We start from the raw sequence: 25,457 nt of genomic DNA on the forward strand, positions 1-25,457 counted from the left end.
GCAGAGACCTCCTAAAATCACTCAAATTATCCAAGGTCAATGACCTGATGACCATGGAGAACCTGTCGCCTTCTCTCTCAGACTATCATGATAGCTTCTACAAGACATGGCATCTCTATATAGATTTCCAAAACTCAGCAGAATACAGTGCTCTCCTGAGCGATCCTGCATGATGTTTCTGCTCATTCATAGATCTGTGGCCATGAAAGGATTAACGGATTTCTTCTTCTGTATCTCTGTATTTATTTTCCCCCCTCCTTCCTTCAATCCCCTTTTTATTCCTCTCTCTCCTCATCTGTTTTTTCTATTCCCCTCGCCATATTGGATTCATGGGTGGTGGGAGGTACGGGATTGTGGGCTTTTTGTCTCAAATACATGCCCTTGTTTTGATATTTATGTCTTTATGCTGAAATACGTTAACTTGTTATGTTCAATATGGCAGGCTGCTTTCCTTTCCCTTTGTAACCACCTTCGCCTTTTAAATTTTTAATAAAGAAAATTTATTAAAAAAAAACAAAAACGAACATTATAAAAGTGGAAGCTTTACAGTCTACATCGGTATAACTTTATAAGTGGCGCTCAACCATGAAATATATAAAATTATTATATTTTCAGGATGTGCAAAGGTGAGTTACTTACATAAAATCTATCAAGGGCATTAGGAAATAATGATCCTAACAGAAATAAAAACTGCATTATTGAATAAATGCTGGAACTACAAAATGTTAAAATATGTTACTTATGTTATACAGCTGCTCATTGTACATACTTGATGAATGACATATGTTTAAGTAAAATGTATGCCACAAAAGGATGAATAAATAAGTATTCAGCTTATTTAAATGCACACTACATAACATGAAATGATAGTCAATGCTTGTGAGCTAGGCCTCACAAAACTGCTATTGAGATTTTCAAGGTTTTTTACTTCGACTTGTATACTTATTCACTGTTATGTTTAGATGGAAAAATTCAACAGTGGAATAATAATTATGAAAAGATCGGGGACTGCAGGGGCAAGACAATAGGCTCTTCACCATATCAGTTTTATTAGAGTGAAAGGCACCATTGCAAGAGGTCATTAATCCCTAATAGCTATATTGTTCTCATTCTCACTGTCCTCACGAAATGACATGTCCGTCTAAGTGTAGAGAAAAATTACCATTGTTATAATAGTCGAGACTATTAACTTATTTAACAGTCTAGCCATATTTTAATTTATGCTAATTGTTTCCATCAATAGGAGAACCTGTCAATTTGGATTTTATCAGTATGAGATAATGAAGGACAATTAATATAATTTTTGGTCAATGTTCCACCATATATTGTCTCGACTGATCCAGATCTTTTCTTGTAATGTTATTAATATAAATAAGAGGTCAACTGTTTATCGGTGGCTAAAAAACAGTAAAGCTTTGAGGTATTATAAGGGGATAAAAATGGGTTTCTTCAAATATCAGCAGAAATGACATCCCATACTGGCACGTGACCACCGGCTGCAGCGCTGATGCCAGTATGTACGGCACGTGACCTATGTGGCCAGTGATTGGCTGCTGCTGTCACAAGCCGGCATGACACATCATCACCGCTTCCATGTAAATGAAGACCTAGAGTGGTGTAATAATTTAACAGGTGAGTATAGGCTTTTTCGTTATTTTACCACACATGCAACTGCCAGAATTTACTTTTTAATAGCTATACAAGCCCTTTAAAGAGACCCTCTGGTCTCCACAAAAACATAATTTAGAGATAGTAGAATGATTTTTAACTTACCTAGTGTCCATTCCGTTGGTTCTTCTCTCTCTGTTGCCTCTTTCTCGGTCCTCGTGGTCTTCCATCCAACATGACTGCTGTCTCAGACTTGCACAGGGAGCATAGTCTGCATGTCTGAGACACGCCCCGTCCTCCTCCTTCACTGCCCTCTAATGGTATATCGCTACTGACAATTAAGAGGGCAGTGGAGGAGGGGGCGCGTCTCAGACATGGAGACTACACTCCCTGTGCAAGTCTGAGGCAGCGGTGGCCATGTTGGATGGAAGACAACAGGGATTGAGAACGAGAAAACGGAGAGAAAAGAACAAACGGGATGGACACTAGGTAAGTTAAAAATCATTCTACTATCGCTAGTTTATTTTTTTGTGGGGACTGGAGGGTCACTTTGTATAAAAACACAGTAACCACAATATAATGAAATAACTATTTATAATAATTCTTATTATTTCATATGGATTAGTGTACAACAGGAGGCTTAGAAGATTATTTTCTAACATATAATACTATCCTGTATTCCTATATAGGCGATTCTACAAGCAATTAGAAAATTATAAAAGTGGAAGCTTTACAGATTCTACATCGGTATAACTTTGCAAGTGGCACTCAACCATGAAATATATCAAATTATTAAATTTTCAGGATGTGCAAAGGTGACTTAGTTAAAGAGGCTCTGTCACCAGATTATCAAATCCCTATCTCCTATTGCATGTGATCGGCGCTGCAATGTAGATAACAGTAAAGTTTTTTGTTTTTTTAAAACGATCATTGTTGGCCAAGTTATGAGCAATTTTATATTTATGCAAATGAGCCTTTCTAATGGACAACTGGGCGTGTTTTCTCTTATTTCCAACTGGGCGTGTATTGTATTTGTAACATCTGGGCATGTTTACTTGTTTTACTAGCTGGGCGTTGTGAATAGAAGTGTATGATGCTGACAAACCCCTTCTATTCACAATGCCCAGCTAGTAAAACAAGTAAACACACCCAGATTTTACAAACACAATACACGCCCAGTTGGAAATAAGAGAAAACACGCCCAGTTGTCCATTAGAAAGGCTAATTTGCATAAATATAAAATTGCTCATAACTTGGCCAACAATGATCGTTTAAAAAAAACCAAAAAAAAAACGGCACTGTTATCTACATTGCAGCGCCGATCACATGCAATAGGAGATAGGGATTTGATAATCTGGTGACAGAGCCTCTTTAAACAAAATCTATCAAGGGCATTAGGAAATAATGATCCTAACATAAATAAAAATAGCATTATTGAACTGATGCTGGAACTACAAAATGTTAAAATATGTTACTTATTTTATACAGCTGCTCATTGTACATACTTGATGAATGTCATATGTTTAAGTAAAATGTAAGCCACAAAAGGATGAATGAATAAACAAGTATTCAGCTTATTTAAATGCACACTACATAACATGAAATGATAGTCAATGCTTGTGAGCTAGGCCTCACAAAACTGCTATTGAGATTTTCAAGGTTTTTTTACTTCGACTTGTATACTTATTCACTGTTATGTTTAGATGGAAAAATTCAACAGTGGAATAAGAATTATGAAAAGATTTGGTACTGCAGGGGCAAGACAATAGGCTCTTCACCATATCAGTTTTATTAGAGTGAAAGGCACCATTGCAAGAGGTCATTAATCCCTAATAGCTATATTGTTCTCATTCTCACTGTCCTCACGTATGATATGTCCATCTAAGTGTAGAAAACAATTACTATTGTTATGATAGACTATGAGACTCTGTTAACTTCTTTAACAATCTAGTCATATTTCAATTTACGCCAATTGTTTCCATCAATAGGAGATCCTGTCCAAGTACATTTTATCAGTTTGATGAAGGAAGAATAAATATACTTTTTGGTCAAAGTTCTCCCATATATTGTCTCGACTGATCCAGATCTTTTCTTGTAATGCTATTAATATAAATATAACAGTTTCTCAGAGGCTAAAAAACAATAAAGATTTGAGGTATTATAAGGGGACAAAAATCTATTTCGATATTGTTACATTGAGAAGTAATTGTCCAAGAAGGCTTATATAATTCTGCTAAAAACTCAGTACTTGAAATAACTTTTCAACTTTACTTGAGGACGAATTAAAGAAGCCGTCAGTTTTTCAATCTTTATGGCAAGATACCCAATAGGCTCTTCTGAAAAAACGTGAGCCATGTTGCGGGGAACAGACATAGCAAAGTAGGGGGCCTGACTATGATTAAAACATGAAGGCTAGAACCGATGGTAGAAATAAGGGAAGTATAAAGAGGTGATGGGTAGAAGTGGGCCAGAGTTAAAGGAGGGGTTTATAAGTCTTAGTAAAATGACTGGGGAGAGGTCCTTTCTGGAGTGGAAACCAGAAAAGAACAGTTCCTGTCCTCCCGCAGCTGCTGTTAATGCAGATGTCATGCAGAGGAATCACTTGGGATTCCATGCTAGGCATAGCAGCTTAGCAAGAAAAGGGTCTTTGAAGGAAAGAAATGGTTGAAAAATTTGTGGTACATCTGGGTATAGTGCACATTGGAGGTATATTACATCCCTTGTTAGGCTATATAATATTTAGCTAGAGTTTGGATTCTGGTTTGGGCTGAGTCCCCAGGATTGGCATGAGAAATACTTGAGTTTAGTGTCTTTGGATCAGTAAGTGACAGTGCTGAAGTTTAAATGAATAAGAAAAAACTTAATTGGTTGAACAGCAAATGCCTTCACCATTCCTGTATTAGCACTGATTTATACCGTAATTATTATAACTATAAATAGCCTATAAAATAATAAGAGTATATAAGTTTTGTCATGTATAATGTTGATATTCAATAAAGTGGGGTACCATGGCCTTTTCCACCACTAATAGTGTCCGCATGTGTGAAAGTGAGTAAAATGTGTTTAGGTGATTACATTTTGAAAGTGTGGTTATGTGACTCCATCTTGTATGAATGTGACTCCATCTTGTATGAAAGAATCCATTTTATTTGAAGAATCATCTGTTTCTTTAAAGTGTCTGAATAATTATATATTATTCCTTAGCTAATGTTACAATTCCTTATTATGGAGAATATAGATAAATATTTAACAGTACTTTCGAGTCTGCCGCACCATACCGTCTGGGAATACAGTTTGTTTGCCATTGTTGTTATGGGGAATAGGCCAGTGGTATGGCAGCTGTGGGGGTTCGCATTGTAAACGATTGGCTGACCTCAAGTCTACTCCCCTTTTGAAAGATATTATTGTAACTCCATTTTTATCAATAAAGCAGAGAGAAGGATATTCTGGGTATACAAAGTATTGTCTCATGCACCCCCTGAGGAATCACATACCCCGAAACGCTTGTTGGGGTTCTTCACATGACATGCAGGTTTCTAAGACCATTGAGATGGGTAAGGTTTCCTTTACTTTCTGATATCTAGGCTTCCCCTATCCCTATAGGGACTACATAGTCCAAAATTAACGGGCACATGTATATTTGATAGGGTATTGCTATTTTCAGGTGATTAAACCACCCACTCCTTATAACTCTAATAAAGAGACCACAGCATACTTGCTATGCTCTATTTATGTGGTTGGTTTGTTTCTCTGTTATGCTGTGTAACATTTATAGTCTTCTACTCATTGTATACCTTTTTAAATGTTTGTCTTATTTTTGTATTTGTGTGAAAAATTTGTTATATTTTTATACATATGGCTTTGTGCTCCGCTCTTTTTTATTGTAAAGTTTTGTCTCTGTGTCTCTTACTTCTCTCCGATATATTGATATAACTATTGGATTTCTTTGGATCTGAGCAAGTGTACTGAGGGATGTCAGGTGACACACCCAAGTAAAACTTCAGTCTAATATATTTTGGCCAGAATTGCATCAACAGTTATGGTACCGAAACATGGAGATTAATCGTCTGATAGATGTCGCTGGGTGGCCGGTCATCGGTTCATCAGTGAAACAAGAAAAACCTGTAAGTAAGATGATTATTCTTACAAAAACCGTTTCGCTCATGTATTGTTGACACCTTTTGTTAACTATTTTGGCGAGACAATCTCTCGGACGCAGTCACTTGTTCAGAAGTAAATTGGAAACTTTTAAAGTTTTATGTGATGAATGATTGCAGATGTGGCATAAGTGAGTCAATGGTATGAATGTTGTAAGAGGATATTGCCGGCATGATGAACCAATTGTATTTGAAGGGAAACTATGGTAAAACTTCAGTGGCACCGCCGGTAGCGGGGTGGTTGTAAGGTGGCACCCATGGTGGCAGGTTAACTTGACAAAACGGGTTGGGAATTGGTTTTATTTCAAAGTAGTAGATGGGATATGACGTGTCATACACTTAAATTCAAGGCAAATTGGAAGGGTGACAACAGGTGGATTAAAAGTTAGTTTTTCTGCTCAAGGTAGGAATGCACTGGGATGAGGGAATGTGATCATGGATCTTGTTCTCTGCGACATATCCATGATCCCATGTTGTCTAAGATAAGTAAATGTTTGCCAGGTATTGAGACTTATTGTGAATCTATCGGAGCTTATGTGTGGAGTGTGGCAAGTTTGGAGTAGGAGGAAAATTGTGGACCATGCCATTATTTTAGCCCCATGGCTCCCAATACAAATGACTCCTGGTGTTTCTTTAATGATTCTACTCTTTTGATGCATATGGTTTATTAGAATGTTAGAAGTAATAACATTTTATCTGCAAATTTTCAAGACAATTTCCAAAACAGAATTTTGTAGAGGGTAGTGGCATTGAGGAGTCTATATATATATATTAGAAATCAATATAAATCACCCCATTTTAAAAACGTCACCCCTCAAAATATCCAAAACAGCATGTTGTAATGTAAAAATGTAACTTTTTTTTGCAGATATTACTTTTTAATCAATATTTTTCTGTACACACAGAAGGCATTAACTGAGAAGCGCAACTGAATATTTATTACTTTTTTTACAACACTTTAAAAAAAAAACATCCTATATGTGGCCCTAGTGTGTTACTTGACTCAAATACAGACTATAGAAATAAAGGAGCAACTTCTGGATTTTGGGGCCTCCTTTTTGTTAGGTTTCTTCCAAACGACACCCTTAAGTAATTCCACTAGGGGCGTTAGCGAGCATTTAGCCCCCACAGGTGTTTCATAGATTTTATTAAAATTGGGACATGAACATTTTTTCCAAGATGATGTACTTTTAGCTCACAATTTACATTTTTTTTCTACAAGGAACGCTCGAGAAAAAGCACCCAAGTATCTGTTATGCAACTACTATGTGGTGACAAAAAGGGGACATTTTTACAGTGCGGAAGCACATTACTGCATAAGGAGTACAAAGGGGGCACTATTAGTGTGTGAGGCACTAAGAGGAGCACTACTCATGTGTGGGTCTTAAATAGAGGCTCTATTATTGTTTGGGGGCCTAAAGGGGCTCTTTTAATGTTTGGGGGACCTAAAGGAAACGCTATTACTGTTCGGGGACACTTACTGTGTGGGGCCTAAAGAGGGCACTATTGCTGTATGGGGCCTAAAGGGGACACTATTACTGTGCTGGGCTCACTATTACTGTGCGGAGCACAAAAAGTGGCACTATTACTGTGTGGGGCACCAAGAGGGAGCATTATTTCCATCTGAGGCACTATAAATAGTACATTTTCGTGGAGGGTGTGGAGTAGGTGGTGAGGGTGCTAGAAAAGTGAGGAACCAAAGAGGCTTGTGTTGCAAATTATGCAGAGACGAGTCTTAGTTTGAAATTGTCATGGTATCTGGGCCAGACGAATGACTCCAATCTGAGAAGACATCACATGTGAGTCACTGGATTTCACTGTACTGTATTCATTTATATGGTCTGCAGAGCGTTTGTGTAGAACTGGTATCTGCCACTTTATAGTCACTGTATTGTGGTAACATTGGTCTTTGTTTAACTATACACGATTTACATTATTTCTATATAGCTGAAGGGTGGACCCCAAGAAATATTTCCTGGGTGGGCCCCAAGAAATATTTCCTCAGTGGGCTCAAGGTACTCTAGTCTGACACTGCCAACAGCCCTTGTAGAATCGTCAGTGACCCGAAGGAAAGAGACTTTACCCTTTTGACCGATAGTCTTCTGAGATGACAGACCGTATTCAATGCACAATGGTGGCCTTGGACATCGCCATACCCATGCGTAGAGAAGTAGGAGACTTGTCCCAACTCAACAGGATCACCCCCTGGAGGGGTTTGAAGTGAAACTGAACATATGGGACTGCCTCAAAAGTCAAGACTATTCTTCCAAGCAAAAGTGAATGGAAGAGGGAGTGTTCCTGTGAAGGAGGGCCACTTCTGCCCGAAGGGTATTTAACTTGTCCTCCACCAGATGTACTTGCTGATCTTGTGTTGAAGTGCATTTTCAGAAACTCCTTGTTCTGAGATGGGATCAGAGAGGATTTCTCCTTGTTGATGAACTAGTCGAATAAAGTCAACATGTCCACAGTGATGTCGAGACTGCAAAGATTATACTGCCTGGAGGGAGCCTTCACCAAGAGGTTGTTCAGGCAAGCGATTACAGAGACTCCCCTGAAGCGGAGAAGTGCTGTGAGAGTTGCCAGTACCTTGGTGAAGACCCGTGGAGCCGTGGCGATTCCGGAGGGAAGGGCAACAAATTGGAAATGATGAGAACCTATCGCAAAACAAAGGAAGCACTGGTGAGAACTTGCAATGGAAATGTTGAGGTTTGCATCTAGAATGTCAATGGACGAGAGGAACTCGTCCCAACTTTGCAACCACCAACCAAATGGATTCCATGCTAAACCTCTGAACGTGAACAAAGCAGTTCAGCTTCTTCAGATTAAGGATTGGACAGAGGGGCCCAACTTTCTTGGGAACCGTGAAGAGATTTGAGTATGACTCCTGAAACTGTTCCACCTGTGTAACTTGGAAGATGACCTTCCACCAAAAGGAGCTAATAGCCTGGAAAAAGCTGAGGCGTGATCCGATTCAAGTAGTGGAGTCGATAGAAAGAACCTCCCATAGTAAGGGTGCAGAGAACTGCCTGGTTTTCCAGCACCTGCAGGGGATTTGACTAGGCTGTGAATAGGCTGACAACCCACCTGCATCTAAAGGAGAGAAAAAAGATAATTTAAACTAAAATAAACAAAATAAAAGCAGACCTGAGAATCAGGTCATGTCTGCCGCCTATAGACACTTGCTACACACGGATTTAGCCAGTGTCTGTGGGAGAGGTATGGCCTGACTAGGCGTAGTCAACACTTCTTTATACCTAGTGTCAGCCTCCTAGTGGCAGGGGGCTATACCAATGGTGCTGTGTCCCCCCAATGATATAAATGAGAGGTTTATTTTTGCTTTTTTTAAAACTTTTAACATTTATACATTATATATATATATATATATATATATATATATATATATATATATATATATATATATATATATATATATATAGTTCAAAACACCATTAAATACATTTTTAAACTGTTTTACTTTTTTTCTTTAGCTCCCCTAGGGGACTTAAACATGCAATTAGTAGATCTCTGGTACCATACACTGCAATACTTATGTATTTAAGTGTATGGTACTTTTAACAGTCTCCAGTACTAAATAAGAGGAAAAACATTTCATACTTCAGTAAGCCCCCGGTCGCCATGACAGACAGACTGCACCCCGTGTTCACTGCTCTCTTTTTAATGACCTGCTCCCCCATTCTATCGGCTGTATTTCTAATGGTCCGCTACCAATATGATGTACAGTTACATCATGATGGGATCAGCATGACGAGTATGCTCTTCATGATGTAGCATACTGACAAGTATACTTTACTTAGTAATTCTGTTCTGTTCCCGGCTGGTGTCAGACTTTGTAGGGACACACCCTATTGACAGGAGGAACTACAGAGGAACAGCACAAAGGAGTTCTAATTGAAAATGCCCCAGCATTATGTTATGGGGAATACAATAATTTTTTTAAAACAGACATTTCAGGAGAGAAGGCAGTTTCTCTTTAATGGAAGTCACAGAAAAGATCTTATAGAGGAATTTAACAGAAAATAAAGAAATATGCTCAAAGTTCAAAATGGTCGGGAAACTTTTCAATTACAACTGACTTTATAATAGATGGCACAGGCAGCTATTAAGTGTATTTACAGTGATCTTTTGATAATTGTACATCAATAACCCATAGATGTTTGTTTCATCGTAAATTAAATATTGTTAATGGACCACCTATCGCCAAGACAGTTCTAAATATCTATAACTATAAAACTTTGAAGGACAAACAGGCATAATATTTTAAGGAAGAGTAATTGTATAGTATCCATTTATCTATTCATATGCTCACCTACCAACATTTTTATTTTCACCTTTCACATAGCTATTTTTTCGTTTTTTCTTTATCTTCATGAGGAAAAGAAAATGCGACCTTGGCATTTGAAAAGGTAGAGTTTTAAATTTTAGAGATTGCAAACTCTATCAAACATTGGTCTTTTTGTAAGCTCTTAAGTCACTTTCATATGTTCAGTATGAGTAACTGAGCAGTAGGTGGCAGGAATGGATCTGAGGAGATTAATTTAATCATGAACCAGAGCTCTGCGTAAAATCCCTCTAATCATTTTGTATCAAGAAAACGTCCTTTGTGTTTGCTAATCCTAATGAGTTCACTAGAAATTATATTTGGAAATAGATTGCAATTGTACTGAAACTTCTCAAAGGGATGACACACACCAAAATACAACAAAAATAAAATACACCAATATACAGTGAAGGAAATAAGTATTTGATCCCTTGCTGATTTTGTAAGTTTGCCCACTGTCAAAGACATGAACAGTCTAGAATTTTTAGGCTAGGTTAATTTTACCAGTGAGAGATGGATTATATAAAAAAAGAAAACAGAAAATCACATTGTCAAAATTATATATATTTATTTGCATTGTGCACAGAGAAATAAGTATTTGATTCCTTTGGCAAACAAGACTTAATACTTGGTGGCAAAGCCCTTGTTGGCAAGCACAGTAGTCAGACGTTTTTTGTAGTTGATGATGAGGTTTGCACACATGTTAGATGGAATTTTGGCCCACTCCTCTTTGCAGATCATCTGTAAATCATTAAGATTTCGAGGCTGTTGCTTGGCAACTCAGATCTTCAGCTCCCTCCATAAATTTTCGATGGGATTAATGTCTGGAGACTGGCTAGGCCACTCCATGACCTTAATGTGCTTCTTTTTGAGCCACTCCTTTGTTGCTTTGGCTGTATGTTTCGGGTCATTGTCGTGCTGGAAGACCCAGCCACGAGCCATTTTTAATGTCCTGGTGGAGGGAAGGAGGTTGTCACTCAGGATTTGACGGTACATGGCTCCATCCATTCTCCCATTGATGCGGTGAAGTAGCCCTGTGCCCTTAGCAGAGAAACACCCCCAAATCATAATGTTTCCACCTTCATGCTTGACAGTGGGGACAGTGTTCTTTGGGTCATAGGCAGCATTTCTCTTCCTCCAAACACGGCGAGTTGAGTTAATGCCAAAGAGCTCAATTTTAGTCTCATCTGATCACAGCACCTTCTCCCAATCACTCTCAGAATCATCCAGATGTTCATTTTCAAACTTCAGACGGGCCTGTACATGTGCCTTCTTGAGCAGGGGGACCTTGCGGGCACTGCAGGATTTTAATCCATTACGGCGTAATGTGTTTCCAATGGTTTTCTTGGTGACTGTGGTACCAGCTGCCTTGAGATCATTAACAAGTTCCCCCCGTGTAGTTTTCGGCTGAGCTCTCACCTTCCTCAGGATCAAGGATACCCCACGAGGTGAGATTTTGCATGGAGCCCCAGATCGATGTCGATTGACAGTCATTTTGTATGTCTTCCATTTTCTTACTATTGCACCAACAGTTGTCTCCTTCTCACCCAGCGTCTTACTTATGGTTTTGTAGCCCATTCCAGCCTTGTGCAGGTCTATGATCTTGTCCCTGACATCCTTAGAAAGCTCTTTGGTCTTGCCCATGTTGTAGAGATAATTCACTGATTTTTAACGATATCTATTGTGCTCCCACAAATATGAACAATTGGAAATTCACTGAAGTGATAATGAGTTTATAGTTACTCTCAGTCCCGTAGTGAAGCATGCCGCTGACATCTATGCGTGCATGCTTCCGTGTTGTGCAGTAGAATACCTGCTGCTGAAGAAAATATCGCTGGCATCCTGGCCAGACTGACAGACCCCTGATGATAAGTATAGAAACGCGTAGGGTCGGGTAAAGTGAAGGAATTTTGCGTAGGGGGCAGTGGCATTGTTGTGCATCTGTGCATTGGGAGATTCAGGCGCGGTAAACGCAGGCTCCTGTGTGTACGAGGGTCTAAACCACTGCTACACCAATGTTCAAACGCTGATTCCACAATTTGTTATCTTTGTTAACATACCCAGTCAATAAGGGTTCGCAAATGAACTAGGATTTGGAGTATTTTGTTTAATACGTTTTTAAATACACGGTTGGGCTTTTCACAGTGGTGATTGTACCCATGTTTTTAGATAGCCATGTTGTAGAGGTTAGAGTCAGACTGATTAATTGAGTCTGTGGACAGGAGTCTTTTATACAGGTGACCATTTAAGACAGCTGTCTTTAATGCAGGCACCAAGTTGATTTGGAGATTGTAACTGGTCTGGAGGAGGCTGAACTCTTAGGGTATGTGCACACACACTATTTACGTCCGTAATGGACGGACGTATTTCGGCCGCAAGTACCGGACCGAACTCAGTGCAGGGAGCCGGGCTCCTAGCATCATAGTTATGTACGATGCTAGGAGTCCCTGCCTCTCTGCAGGACAACTGTCCCGTACTGTAATCATGTTTTCAGTACGGGACAGTAGTTCTACGGAGAGGCAGGGACTCCTAGCATCGTACATAAGTATGATTCTAGGAGCCCGGCTCCCTGCACTGTGTTCGGTCCGGTACTTGCGGCCGAAATACGTCTGTCAATTACGGACGTAATTAGTGTGTGTGCACATACCCTTAATGGTTGGTAGGGGATCAAATACTTATTTCTCTGTGCACAATGCAAATAAATATATATAATTTTGACAATGTGATTTTTTTTTATTTTTTTATATATAATCTATCTCTCACTGGTAAAATTAACCTAGCCTAAAAATTCTAGACTGTTCATGTCTTTGACAGTGGGCAAACTTACAAAATCAGCAAGGGATCAAATACTTATTTCCTTCACTGTATATATAATATACATATGCATTTGTTATTACTGTGAAATATAGAATAGTGGCTTTTATTGCTGTATCTACAAGGGGTTACAAAGAAGTAACGGATTCTTAAAGAGGCTCTGTCACCAGATTTTGCAACCCCTATCTGCTATTGCAGCAGATCGGCGCTGCAATGTAGATTACAGTAACGTTTTTATTTTTAAAAAACGAGCATTTTTGGCCAAGTTATGGCCATTTTTGTATTTATGCAAATGAGGCTTGCAAAAGTACAACTGGGCGTGTTGAAAAGTAAAAGTACAACTGGGCGTGTATTATGTGCGTACATCGGGGCGTTTTTACTACTTTTACTAGCTGGGCGTTCTGATGAGAAGTATCATCCACTTCTCTTCAGAACGCCCAGCTTCTGGCAGTGCAGATCTGTGACGTCACTCACAGGTCCTGCATCGTGTCGGCCACATCGGCACCAGAGGCTACAGTTGATTCTGCAGCAGCATCAGCGTTTGCAGCTAAGTAGCTACATCGATTTACCTGCAAACGCCGATGCTGCTGCAGAATCATCTGTAGCCTCTGGTGCCGATGTGTCCTCGCTCGTCTGACACGATGCAGAACCTGGGGAAGTGACGTCACAGCGTGATCTCTCGAGAACACGGCTGTGTCTGCACTGCCAGAAGCTGGGCGTTCTGAAGAGAAGTGGATGATACTTCTATACACAACGCCCAGCTAGTAAAAGTAGTAAACACGCCCCGATGTACGCACATAATACACGCCCAGTTGTACTTTTACTTTTCAACACGCCCAGTTGTACTTTTGCAAGCCTCATTTGCATAAATACAAAAATGGTCATAACTTGGCCAAAAATGCTCGTTTTTTAAAAATAAAAACGTTACTGTAATCTACATTGCAGCGCCTATCTGCTGCAATAGCAGATAGGGGCTGCAAAATTTGGTGACAGAGCCTCTTTAAGTTATTCTTGCCCTCTATATTTATCAACATCTATATCCTATTATAGCAACAAATACAGATAGAGTAAACTATTGCCAATTGTTTCATAGATTATGTTTTTTGCACCAGTGTCAGCATAATAATATTTATTTTATTTTAGAGGTTTGCAACTTTGTAACTATTATTTTTTTACTTAGGCTTTATCAATGTTAAAGTAAAGGCAACATAATAAAAAGGTTCAAATGTCTTCCTATTTTAGGAAATTGATATTGGTTTCCATAAGGAAAGACATAAATATTTGCCACTCTTATCCAGCACCCTTTTAACACCCTTGCGACATGCACCGTGTATATATATATATATATATATATATATATATATATATATGGACCCGCCGCCAAGGGGTTAGAGCAATTTGCCGTTTATTGATGCCACAGTGATGGCACGGGAGGTTTAGTCCCTTAGATGCCGCAGTAAATAGCGACCATGGCATCTAAGCGGTTTGTCAGATGTAGGGTGGCTTTCTAATCACCCCATCAGCCCCCTTGTGTTCACATGCGGGTTAAATAATGTTATATTGTAACAGTTCTGACTTTTTAAGGACGCGGCGATACCAGTTGTGTTAATTTTTTTTATATAGCTTTGGGGGAGGGGGAAAATGTATTTTTTATTTTTACTCTTTTATAAAAAAAATATTTAAAGCTGTATTTTACAGTCGCTGAGATAAGTTCAAAAAGATAGGCGTCCCAAGATTCCTAGAACAATGTCGCTACGCTGTGAAATTAAAAAATCAAAGTGACCATTGGTAGTGTTGCTGTCACCTTTATCTAGTGATCGTGCTAGCAGTTGAGACCACACTGATCACATTTTTAAATCCTGTATATGTTTATTTTGTTTACTTTATATCTTTTTATTTTTTTATTTTAATGAACACATTACCGATATGCTCAGTCTTATTCACCACTAGGGGGAGCTCACTGCATAGAAATTTATACGGCTCTCATAGAACGCAATGCCAGCTGTATAAATTCATGGGTAAAAAGCTCACCCTAGTGGATGATGCTGGCAGATAGCAATTTATGCCATAGGCTTTATCAGTGTTGCTGGAGGAAATATGGGAAAGACAGAGCTGAGGAGACAGAAGTGAGCCATTGGAAATAAAAAGAAGTGCAGAAATGGAGGGCAGCCAAAAACAAGCAGGGGACGCTGCATCTTACAGCATGCAGCTCCCCTGCCAGAATTATATTTAGGGGAGATTCTTAGACAAAGTGTCACTCAGGTACACATTGCCCAAACTTTTTTTTATTGCCCAAACTTTAGTTCAGCTTGTTTTTCCCCTTTTATTAGTGTTTCCTGAGGGTAGGGTGTGCAGGGAAAAGACAGTGCTGCTTCCAAGCAGCTCTCCCTGCACTTACCACACTGCTGGAAGTCTATGGTGTCTCATCCGGTCGTGAGCTGACTGAGGCAGGTACAGGAACCGCTCATTTTAAGCGATAAGCGCTTCCTGTACCCACAAAATATAGATGAACAGACTCAGTGCAGAGCGGCTGCAAGGAAAATATAAAGAGTTATAAAATTATTTTAGAAATTGATCCTTTGAGTTTTTATGGCACTCTAGGCTGGTGCCATCCCTGCCTATCCCTTGTCCCGACTCTGGCTGCAAACCCATACATAAAAGTGGATACAATTGTATGCAGTCTAGACAATGCTCTGTGAGCTAAATCTCTCTGATAGGTTACACCTATCTATCTATCTATAGACAGACAGACAGACAGACAGACAGACAGACAGACAGACAGACAGACAGACAGACAGATAGATAGATAGATAGATAGATAGATAGATAGATAGATAGATAGATAGATAGATAGATAGATAGATATTAGATAGATAGATAGATAGATAGATAGATAGATAGATAGATAGATAGATAGATAGATAGAGACAGACAGACAGACAGACAGACAGACAGACAGACAGACAGACAGACAGACAGATAGATAGATAGATAGATAGATAGATAGATAGATAGATAGATAGATAGATAGATAGATAGATAGATAGATAGATAGATAGATGTGTTTCTGATCTCCTAGCTGCTAAAATAATCTAAGTATTGCTTACAGATCGATTTTGCCATGGTAGATTTACCAGATCAAATTTTTGTGCATTGACTTCCTGTCATGTGACATGTAGGTGTAATCTTATGAGGGGACATCACATGACAGGATGCCCATGCTGAGTAAGTGTGTGATGCTACCATGGAAACCCCAGAGCAAGCAATATTTGCAAACGTTTGTAGCACCAGTTTAGGAGAAGAGGAAAAACACAAAATAAATATTAAATGGTTATTTACTACAATCTAAGTACTTCGATGTACTACTGCAAAAGCCGAGCATTCAATTGTTGCAGAAATTCTTGATATTGTGTATGCGAGAGAACAAATAGAATACAAACAGTCTTAGGGATATTTACTCACTGTGTTGTCGGTTGACAAGATGGAATATATGTTTACAGGATGTTTGGTAACCACGTGTCCTAAAATACATATACACAAAAAATTTAAATACAGCGGCCATACTTTTACATTTATTTGGAGTTGACAAGTATCAGAAGCTGGAATTTTTTTTTACAATATTATAAATATAGATTTTTTTTATTGGAACACAAACATTTAAATTAATGTGAAAAATGTCTGTGATTGTGCAAGTTTATGAATGTTGTACTACAAAACAAAACCACTACATACAAATTTAAATGGGGTTGTCCGATTTGGACAAACCTTTTACATATGCTGCTCTGGTGAACTCAACACGATCATGTTAGGCTCTGTTCACATCGGTATCACGGGTTTTCATTGTTCTGCTCCATCATATGAGCAGAACAATGAAAAAACTGAGCTGCCGGATCCGTCACAAAAGAAACCAATGGCGCCCGATGGAACGCTGTGACTAATGGTTTCCATCATTTTGGCGGACAAATAGCGCAGTATGTTCCTGATGGAGCCTCCGACGCAGATGTGAACAGAGCCTTACTTGGAAGTAAATGTTTCAATAATTTTGTCTTTCCTTATGAGCCATCTGTTTCCGAATATCAAGTCATAATGAAGTGTTATATTTCAATGTATCTGAAAATAACAACAAAGACATTGCCCATTGAGAATCAGTGGCAAAAACATTTTACCAGGCAGCATACACTGCAAAATAAAGGGAAGAGGAATACCAATGGCAAATATACAGCTGGAAAGAGTCATGCCACCTAAGTGACATACCCAGGTGACGAAGTTAGTGGAGAGAAAAGTCAGTGAGGCAAACTCTTATTTTACTTCCCAAAACATTTTTTTTTTTTTACTGCAAATACCAAGTTAGTTAAAGGGTTTTTCCCACTAATGAGAGCGATATCATGACTTGCTATTCAATGGTGGTCCAATAAGTTAAGCACTGTTACTCCTTATTGCTTTCTCCTGCACAGTGATGCTCCCGGCCACCCGCTTTGCAGGGAATAACAACACAGCCCTATTTATTTGAATTGACCTTGAATGCGTTGCAGTTTTCTGTACATGGGGATGGGGGTCTGAATTGCCGCTGTGCAATAGAAGTGCTGAAGAAACCTCTGTTTTTCTCTGTTCCATAGTTCTCAGAATCTGAGGAGGTCCCAGGTTGTTCCACCACTGATTATAATGTTATGTCATATACTAATGACAGCAAATACCCCTTCAAAGTCCAAATTCAACTACAAACATGTGACTCTAGATACAACATGGCATGGAACATGATTGCAGTCATTTACCACTGTTATTTGTGACCACAGACTTTAGTCTCCTAATGGACTTAACAGTCGTGGTCACAGACCACGTGATAAAATGCAGATAATTCGAAAATAGGTGGTAATGTGCCTAAAACAAATGGTTTGTTTGGATTGCTAAAAGGTTATTTATGTGATGGACTTAAAGAGGCTCTGTCACCACATTATAAGTGGCCTATCTTCTACATAATGTGATCGGCGCTGTAATGTAGATTTCAGCATTGTTTTTTTATTTAGAAAAACTATCAATTTTGACAATTATGACCTATTTTAGATTTATGCTAAGTGGGCGAGAACACGCTTGCTGTCATTAAGTCCCACACAAACGTTACCGAAGTGTTGGGATTGTGAATAGACATCGCGTCCTGGCTGGAGGTGATGTCTATTCACAATCAAGACACTTCAGTAACATTAATGTGTGAGTATGTGACTGCACATCATGATCTAGCAAGATCACTATATGCTGAGTAAATGAATAGAGAGAAATGTATGACGCTGATTGGTCAGCGTCATACACTTCTCTCCACAACGCCCACTTGGTCAAAAAGTTAAAACAGTTGGGCATTAAGAAAGTCATTAGCATAAATCTAAAATAGGTCAAAACTCCGTCAAAATTGATAAATAAAAAACACTGCTGTAATCTACATTATAGACATAATGGAAATGTATGGGGACGAGTGATCATAGTAACAATCGCTCGTCCCCATGCATTGCTCCTTGTGAAAGGAGCAAACGAGCGCTGATCAAAGCGTTGTCTCGTTGATCGGCGCTCGTCTACACAGCCAATGTTGGGCCGTTTAAGAGGACCCTTAGGCTTTAGGAAGCGGATCATAGCTGGTATAGGGGTTTATCAAAATATTACATGCTAGTATTTTATTAGTGGCCGACCCATGTTTATTTCCTGTGTAATATTTTGAACAACGATTATTCCTTTTTACGTAAAGAATTCACCATACAGGCAAACATTTTTATGCAGTTTTCCTAACCATTAACAATATCTGGTCATCTATGATCCTATTCACCTACATTGGATACTTCTGTCGACCACTTATTATGGTTCATATCTACAAGTCATTAACACACAAGTCATTCATAATTCTGTACACCTACCCTTATTGGCTGTGTTTTTTGTTGGTACTTCTGATAAGCTGCTTTTAGGAGGGATGACATTTGGTTTACCAATGTCCGATGTAGTATTTCTTGGGCTGGATAAATAGTTTGTTGGTTGAGAACAGTTCTGAAATTTCAAAATATATGTTGCATATTACAATACCAAAAACAACTCATGTATGATAGACTTTCAATGAGACAGTACAAGATGCTTACGATTCTTCTTACTTATTTTCTTTTGTTTACTAATATAAGTTATCACAGCACATGCTTGTATGTGTTTATCCCATCAGAGCCATTCGAGAAAATAAAGCATAACAACCCATCAATGAATGTTCCATGCATTTTTACATGGCTTTAGTCTGCCAGCAAAGATAGGATGTCACCCCCAGTGCAAGATGGGGAGGTCACAAGTGCAATACATTGCCCTCAAATCTGGCACATAGCTTCATCCATACAAAGATAATTGTTGCACAAATAAGTTTTTATTTCTAGGATCTAAGAGAGAAGTTCTAGATGTTTATATTTAGTGAGAGAGTTATAATTGCATTGAAACACCAATCCAAACTTTCATTCAGAAATGAAAAGTAAAGTTTCACTCCCCTCCACTCAAACAGGATCCGCACTCAGCATTGGATTAAATGTTAACAGTTTGTTTTACAATTCTGCCCCAAACAATGATCTCATTGATCATACAGGATCTACTCTATAAATATAAAATGTACAGGGCTTTCTTTGGACATATGCCATAATTTCCATCTAGAGTTCATCTGCTGATCGCTGCCCTGTTTACACAGGGCAATTATCAGGTATGAGCGTTCTTTGAATGCTCGTTTGCCCGATAATTGGCCCGTGTAAAAGGCCCTTTAGCCTAGTTGACCTTGCTGCTCATGTCTACTTATGAATAGTCCATTTTAAGCAGTTGACTACATCAGGACAACCCCATGTCCATATTCCCTATTTAGACATTTGCATTTCATAGAGAGGAGGGTTCCCCTTCAAACAGTGGCTCCTTTACTGATGTACTTAATGACCATTGATTACATAGTTGGCCCTTCATTTGAATGGACATTTACCCTGCAGTGCCTGAAGCTTACACCAGTGATACCAGCTGATCAGTTTAACACTAGGGCCAAATTACACCCGGACTCACCGTGAACGATAATGCCTTTTTCTTCTCTTTCATTCTCTGAATGGCATTTCTCACCTATAACAATACAAATATTCCTATATTTAATAAAAGACTAATAGTATTTACCACATCATTTCACTTTTTTAATAATTTCTTAGATTTGTCATAGAATTGCATAAATGTTATTCTTCACTGCAAGTAGATTTATAATATATAGAAATTATTTATGTTATAGATAAGAAGCCGATAACATTTGTACATGTTTCCTTAAAGAGGCTCTGTCACCAGATTTTGCAACCCCTATCTGCTATTGCAGCAGATAGGCGCTGCAATGTAGATTACAGTAACGTTTTTATTTTTAAAAAACGAGCATTTTTGGCCAAGTTATGACCATTTTTGTAGTTATGCAAATGAGGCTTGCAAAAGTCCAAGTGGGTGTGTTTAAAAGTAAAAGTCCAAGTGGGTGTGTATTATGTGCGTACATCGGGGCGTTTTTAATACTTTCACTAGCTGGGCGCTCTGAAGAGAAGTAACATCCTCTTCTCTTCAGAACGCCCAGCTTCTGACAGTGCAGATCTGTGACGTCACTCACAGGTCCTGCATCGTGACGGCCACATCGGCACCAGAGGCTACAGTTGATTCTGCAGCAGCATCAGCGTTTGCAGGTAAGATCGACTTACCTGCAAACGCTGATGCTGCTGCAGAATCAACTGTAGCCTCTGGTGCCGATGTGGCCGTCACGATGCAGGACCTGTGAGTGACGTCACAGATCTGCACTGTCAGAAGCTGGGCGTTCTGAAGAGAAGAGGATGTTACTTCTCTTCAGAGCGCCCAGCTAGTAAAAGTATTAAAAACGCCCCGATGTACGCACCTAATACACGCCCACTTGGACTTTTACTTTTAAACACACCCACTTGGACTTTTGCAAGCCTCATTTGCATAACTACAAAAATGGTCATAACTTGGCCAAAAATGCTCGTTTTTAAAAAATAAAAACGTTACTGTAATCTACATTGCAGCGCCTATCTGCTGCAATAGCAGATAGGGGTTGCAAAATCTGGTGACAGAGCCTCTTTAATCTTAAATAAGGTCTCAAGTCATGTTATATGTCTTCTCAAGCACATAATGGAGACTGAATTTCTACAAAGGCAATTTTGTTATTTTTGTGAATAATTGGCTGGTGACCTCAATACTTGTTCTTGGCCTTTTTATAATTTGGGGATTACTCTTCACCTCTAAATTTTTCTTACTTTATAGTTTGGGACTAAAAATAGTTTATTTCTTTCTTCCAGAAACAGTGCCACTCTTGGCCACTCTATGGACTGTGTATCTAATATTGCAACTCAGCCCCATTCAAGTGAATAGGACTGAAATAGGCTACGGACAATAGTGGCGCTGTTTCTGGGGAAAAAATCAGGGCATTTTTTCTAATCTAACACAACTCTCAACAAGTCATGCCCACTAAGATGTCAGGAAACCCAAATAACTAACATACTTTAAGGAAATGTCCAAACAAAACTTTTACTCTAAAAGTGATTGTCCACCTTTTTGTTCTTTTCATCTTAATTGTTTGAAAATTCTGTGCTGATTTTTTTCTTTATATCTCATAGAAATAGATGTTAACCCATTCACGACTGCCATAGGGCTATATACGTTCCAACTGTCGATGCCCCGTGCAGTTGTCATGTATAATAAACGTTGACAGACTTGAACGGGTTTAATGAGTGCAGTGCTATTCAGTGTGAGCAGCGTCTGCTGGGGCTTTAAGAGCCCCGGACCACACCCCCACTGTAGATAGTGCCACCCACAAACCCCTTTAAATAGCGCAAAACCCCCTGCTTATAGTGCTACCTAAGCTCCCTCTAGGAGCGGACTCCCAGGCCAGCTCTCTGGCCAGGGATTCCCCTCCTAGAGGGAGCCCCCGACGTCTCTCCATCCCCGCTGTAAATAGTGCCCCCCCATGTAGATAGAAACCCCGCCTTGTAGATAGCGCCACCTAAACTCCCTCTAGGAGCAGAATCTCCGGTGTCAGATCGCTCTGTGCCGGGTATTCCGCTTTTAGATAGAGCCCCTGACGTCACTGTCCAACGTCAGGGGCTCTCTCTAGGAGCGGAATCCCTGGCTGACTCTCTGACCGGGGATTCCGCTACTGGAGAAGGCCCTGGCATCACTAGCCATATATGGACAGTGATGTCAGCGGCTCTCTCTAGGAGCGGAATCCCCGGTGTCACATAGCTATGTGCCGTGGATTCCGCTTCTAGAGATTACCCCTAATGTCACTGTCCATTTGGACAGTGACGTCAGAGGCTCTCTCTCGAGGAGCGGAATCCTCGGCCGACACTCTGACCGCTACTGGAGAAGCCCCTGGCGTCACTATCCGTAGATGGCCAGTGACATCAGCGGCTCGCTCTAGGAGAGGATTTCCCGGTGTCAGATTGCTCTGTGCCGGGGATTCCGCTACTGGAAAAGCCCCTGGCAACACTATCCATATATGGACAGTGACATCAGAGGCTACTCCTGGAGTGGAATCCCCGGCCACAGCGCTGCCGACGCCGAGGCAGGGGGTTCCGTTTTTAGAGTTAGTCCCTAACATCACTGTCCATATATGGACAGAGACATCAGGGGCTTCCTCTAGGAGCGGAATCCCCAGCCAGAAAGATCCCGCTCCTACAGGGAGCTACAGTCGTGCCATTTACAGGAAGGGGGTGCCAATTATGGGGGGGTACTGATACATACAGGGGGAGTGGCACTATCTACAGGGGAAGTGGCACTATCTACAGAGGGGATGTTTCTATATACATGGGGTGGCGCTATCTACAGGGGGTGGTGCTATCTACAGGAGGGATGGTGCAATCTGCAGGGGGTGGCGCTATCTGCAGGGGGTGGTGCTATTGGCAGGGGATGGCACTATCGGCAGGGGGGATGGTGCTATCTGCAGGGGGGATGGTGCTATCTACAGGGGGGATGGTGCTATCTACAGGGAGTGGCGCTATCTGCAGGGGTTGGTGCTGTCTTTAGGGTGTGTGGTGTTGTCTACAAGGGGTGTGGTGCTATATACAGGGGGTGCTATATACAGGGGGTGTGGCACTATTTACATGGGCACTGTGGCGCTATCTACATGGGCATTTGTGGGCACTGTGGCACTATTTATAGTGGGCACTATGGCACTATGTGGGCTCTGGCACTTAATACAGTGGGTAATATGGCACTATTAACAGTGGTAATGCATCACAATCTACATGGGCACTGTGGTGTTTTCAGGTGGCTGCGACAAAAAAACCCTAACGAATAAAATTAATAATTTTTTTTTAACGTACATGAAAAATGGATGGCAAATGGCGGTGAAAAACAGTCAGACGGTCGGGAAATGGATTCAAATTTTGAGACACATTGACGCGAAACAGCCATGAAAACTGACAGTTGATCCATTGATAACTGCCGTTTTTTTCACGTCTTGTGAATATAGCCTTATAGCCCCCTTATCCGCTCACAACAATCCAGGGTGACAATGTGTATATATATATATATATATATATATATATATATATATATAGTGCTCCACATATAGCCCACCCCTGTATATAGCCCCCTGTAGATATAGCCCGCCCCTGTAGATAGTGCCCTACATATATCTCCACTATAAAAAGTGCTCCACATATAGCCCACCCCTGTATATAGTGCCTCACATATAGCTCCCCTATAGTGCTCCACATATAGCCCCCCTGTAGATAGCGCTGACCCCTGTAGATAATGGCGCTCACATTTTCTCCAGGAATTTTTTTTTTTTTTTTTAACATACTCACCTTAAAGAGGCTCTGTCACCAGATTTTGCAACCCCTATCTGCTATTGCAGCAGATAGGCGCTGCAATGTAGATTACAGTAACGTTTTTGTTTTTAAAAAACTAGCATTTTTGGCCAAGTTATGACCATTTTTCTATTTATGCAAATGAGGCTTGCAAAAGTCCAAGTGGGCGTGTTTAAAGTAAAAGTCCAACTGGGCGTGTATTATGTGCGTACATCGGGGCGTTTTTACTACTTTTACTAGCTGGGCGTTCTGACGAGAAGTATCATCCACTTCTCTTCAGAACGCCCAGCTTCTGGCAGTGCAGACACACAGCGTGTTCTCGAGAGCTCACGCTGTGACGTCACTCACTTCCTGCCCCAGGTCCTGCATTGTGTCGGGCCACATCGGCACCAGAGGCTACAGTTGATTCTGCAGCAGCATCAGCGTTTGCAGGTAAGTAGCTACATTGACTTACCTGCAAACGCCGATGCTGCTGCAGAATCATCTGTAGCCTCTGGTGCCGGTGTCCTCGCTCGTCTGACACGATGCAGGACCTGTGAGTGACGACACAGCGTGATCTCTCGAGAACACGCTGTGTGTCTGCACTGCCAGAAGCTGGGCGTTCTGAAGAGAAGTGGATGATACTTCTCGTCAGAACGCCCAGCTAGTAAAAGAAGTAAACACGCCCAGATGTAACACACATAATACACGGCCAGTTGGACTTTTACTTTAAACACGCCCACTTGGACTTTTGCAAGCCTCATTTGCATAAATACAAAAATGGTCATAACTTGGCCAAAAATGCTAGTTTTTTAAAAATAAAAACGTTACTGTAATCTACATTGCAGCGCCGATCTGCTGCAATAGGAGATAGGGGTTGCAAAATCTGGTGACAGAGCCTCTTTAATCCCATTCCCACAATGTCCGGTGGCAATGCAGACCTGCTCTCTTCTGCTGGGGTTTAATGTCTCAAGAGGCGCAATAACGTAATCGCGCCACTTGCGTCGTTGAAAGGCGCTGATTGACAAGGCAACTCATTCTGCCCTGCCAATCAGCGCCTTTCATAGATGTAAGTGACGCGATTACATCATCGTGCCGCTTGCGTCGTTGAAAAGCGTTAATTGGCAAGGCAGAATGACTTGCCCTGTCAATCAGCACCTTGCAACAATGCAAAGAAGTAATCGCGCTGCTTGCTTCGTTGAAAGACGCAGGTACAATTAAAGTGCAGGAGGGGGTGGCGGTGGTTTCAGTGGCGCCGCCGCCCCCTCAGATCTTTCTGCTCGACGTTCCAATCAGCAGTACTGCGCATGTGCCAAAGAGCAGGGGCGCTGCGCATGCGCAATACTGCAGATTAGAACGTGGAATGGAAAGATCGTACTGCGCATGCGCAGAGTGAAGAGCAGGGACGAGCGCGCGTTACAGATAGTACAGGGCCAGGCATGAACGCGCCGATTACGCTGCCTGGCCCCTGTCAATCAATGTAAGAAGGGAGGGAGGGGGGTTAAACTGAGGAGCGAAGTATTGCACCTAGATGCTCATTAGCATAAACTTAATAAAACATATTTCTCTACAAAGGAGGCAGTAAGCAGAAAAAGAAAATAAATGCTCGAAACAGGTTGGTCTCCTCACTGTTACTAGTTTAATACGAACATTCTGGTGACAGACTCCCTTTAAGGCAAGACATTCACTAAGTATTTATAAAAAATGTATATAAGTTGTTATTCT

The 25,457-nt window shown here is 40.5% G+C and overlaps 1 protein-coding gene across 1 annotated transcript in view; it reads right to left on the bottom strand.

Moving 5' to 3' along the window:
- ADGRD2 (adhesion G protein-coupled receptor D2) overlaps positions 1 to 25,457 on the bottom strand; it is a 198,456-nt gene that overhangs the window by 69,000 nt on the left and 103,999 nt on the right. Inside the window, exons 20-22 of the mRNA XM_075834574.1 lie at positions 19,969 to 20,022; positions 18,816 to 18,942; positions 16,381 to 16,439 (exon numbers count right to left, since the gene is read on the bottom strand). Coding sequence (XP_075690689.1) covers positions 16,381 to 16,439; positions 18,816 to 18,942; positions 19,969 to 20,022 — 240 coding nt within the window. The remainder of the gene's footprint in view (positions 1 to 16,380; positions 16,440 to 18,815; positions 18,943 to 19,968; positions 20,023 to 25,457) is intronic.

Source organism: Rhinoderma darwinii, chromosome 8 (genome assembly GCF_050947455.1).
Source record: "Rhinoderma darwinii isolate aRhiDar2 chromosome 8, aRhiDar2.hap1, whole genome shotgun sequence".
Classification (NCBI taxonomy): domain Eukaryota; kingdom Metazoa; phylum Chordata; class Amphibia; order Anura; family Rhinodermatidae; genus Rhinoderma; species Rhinoderma darwinii.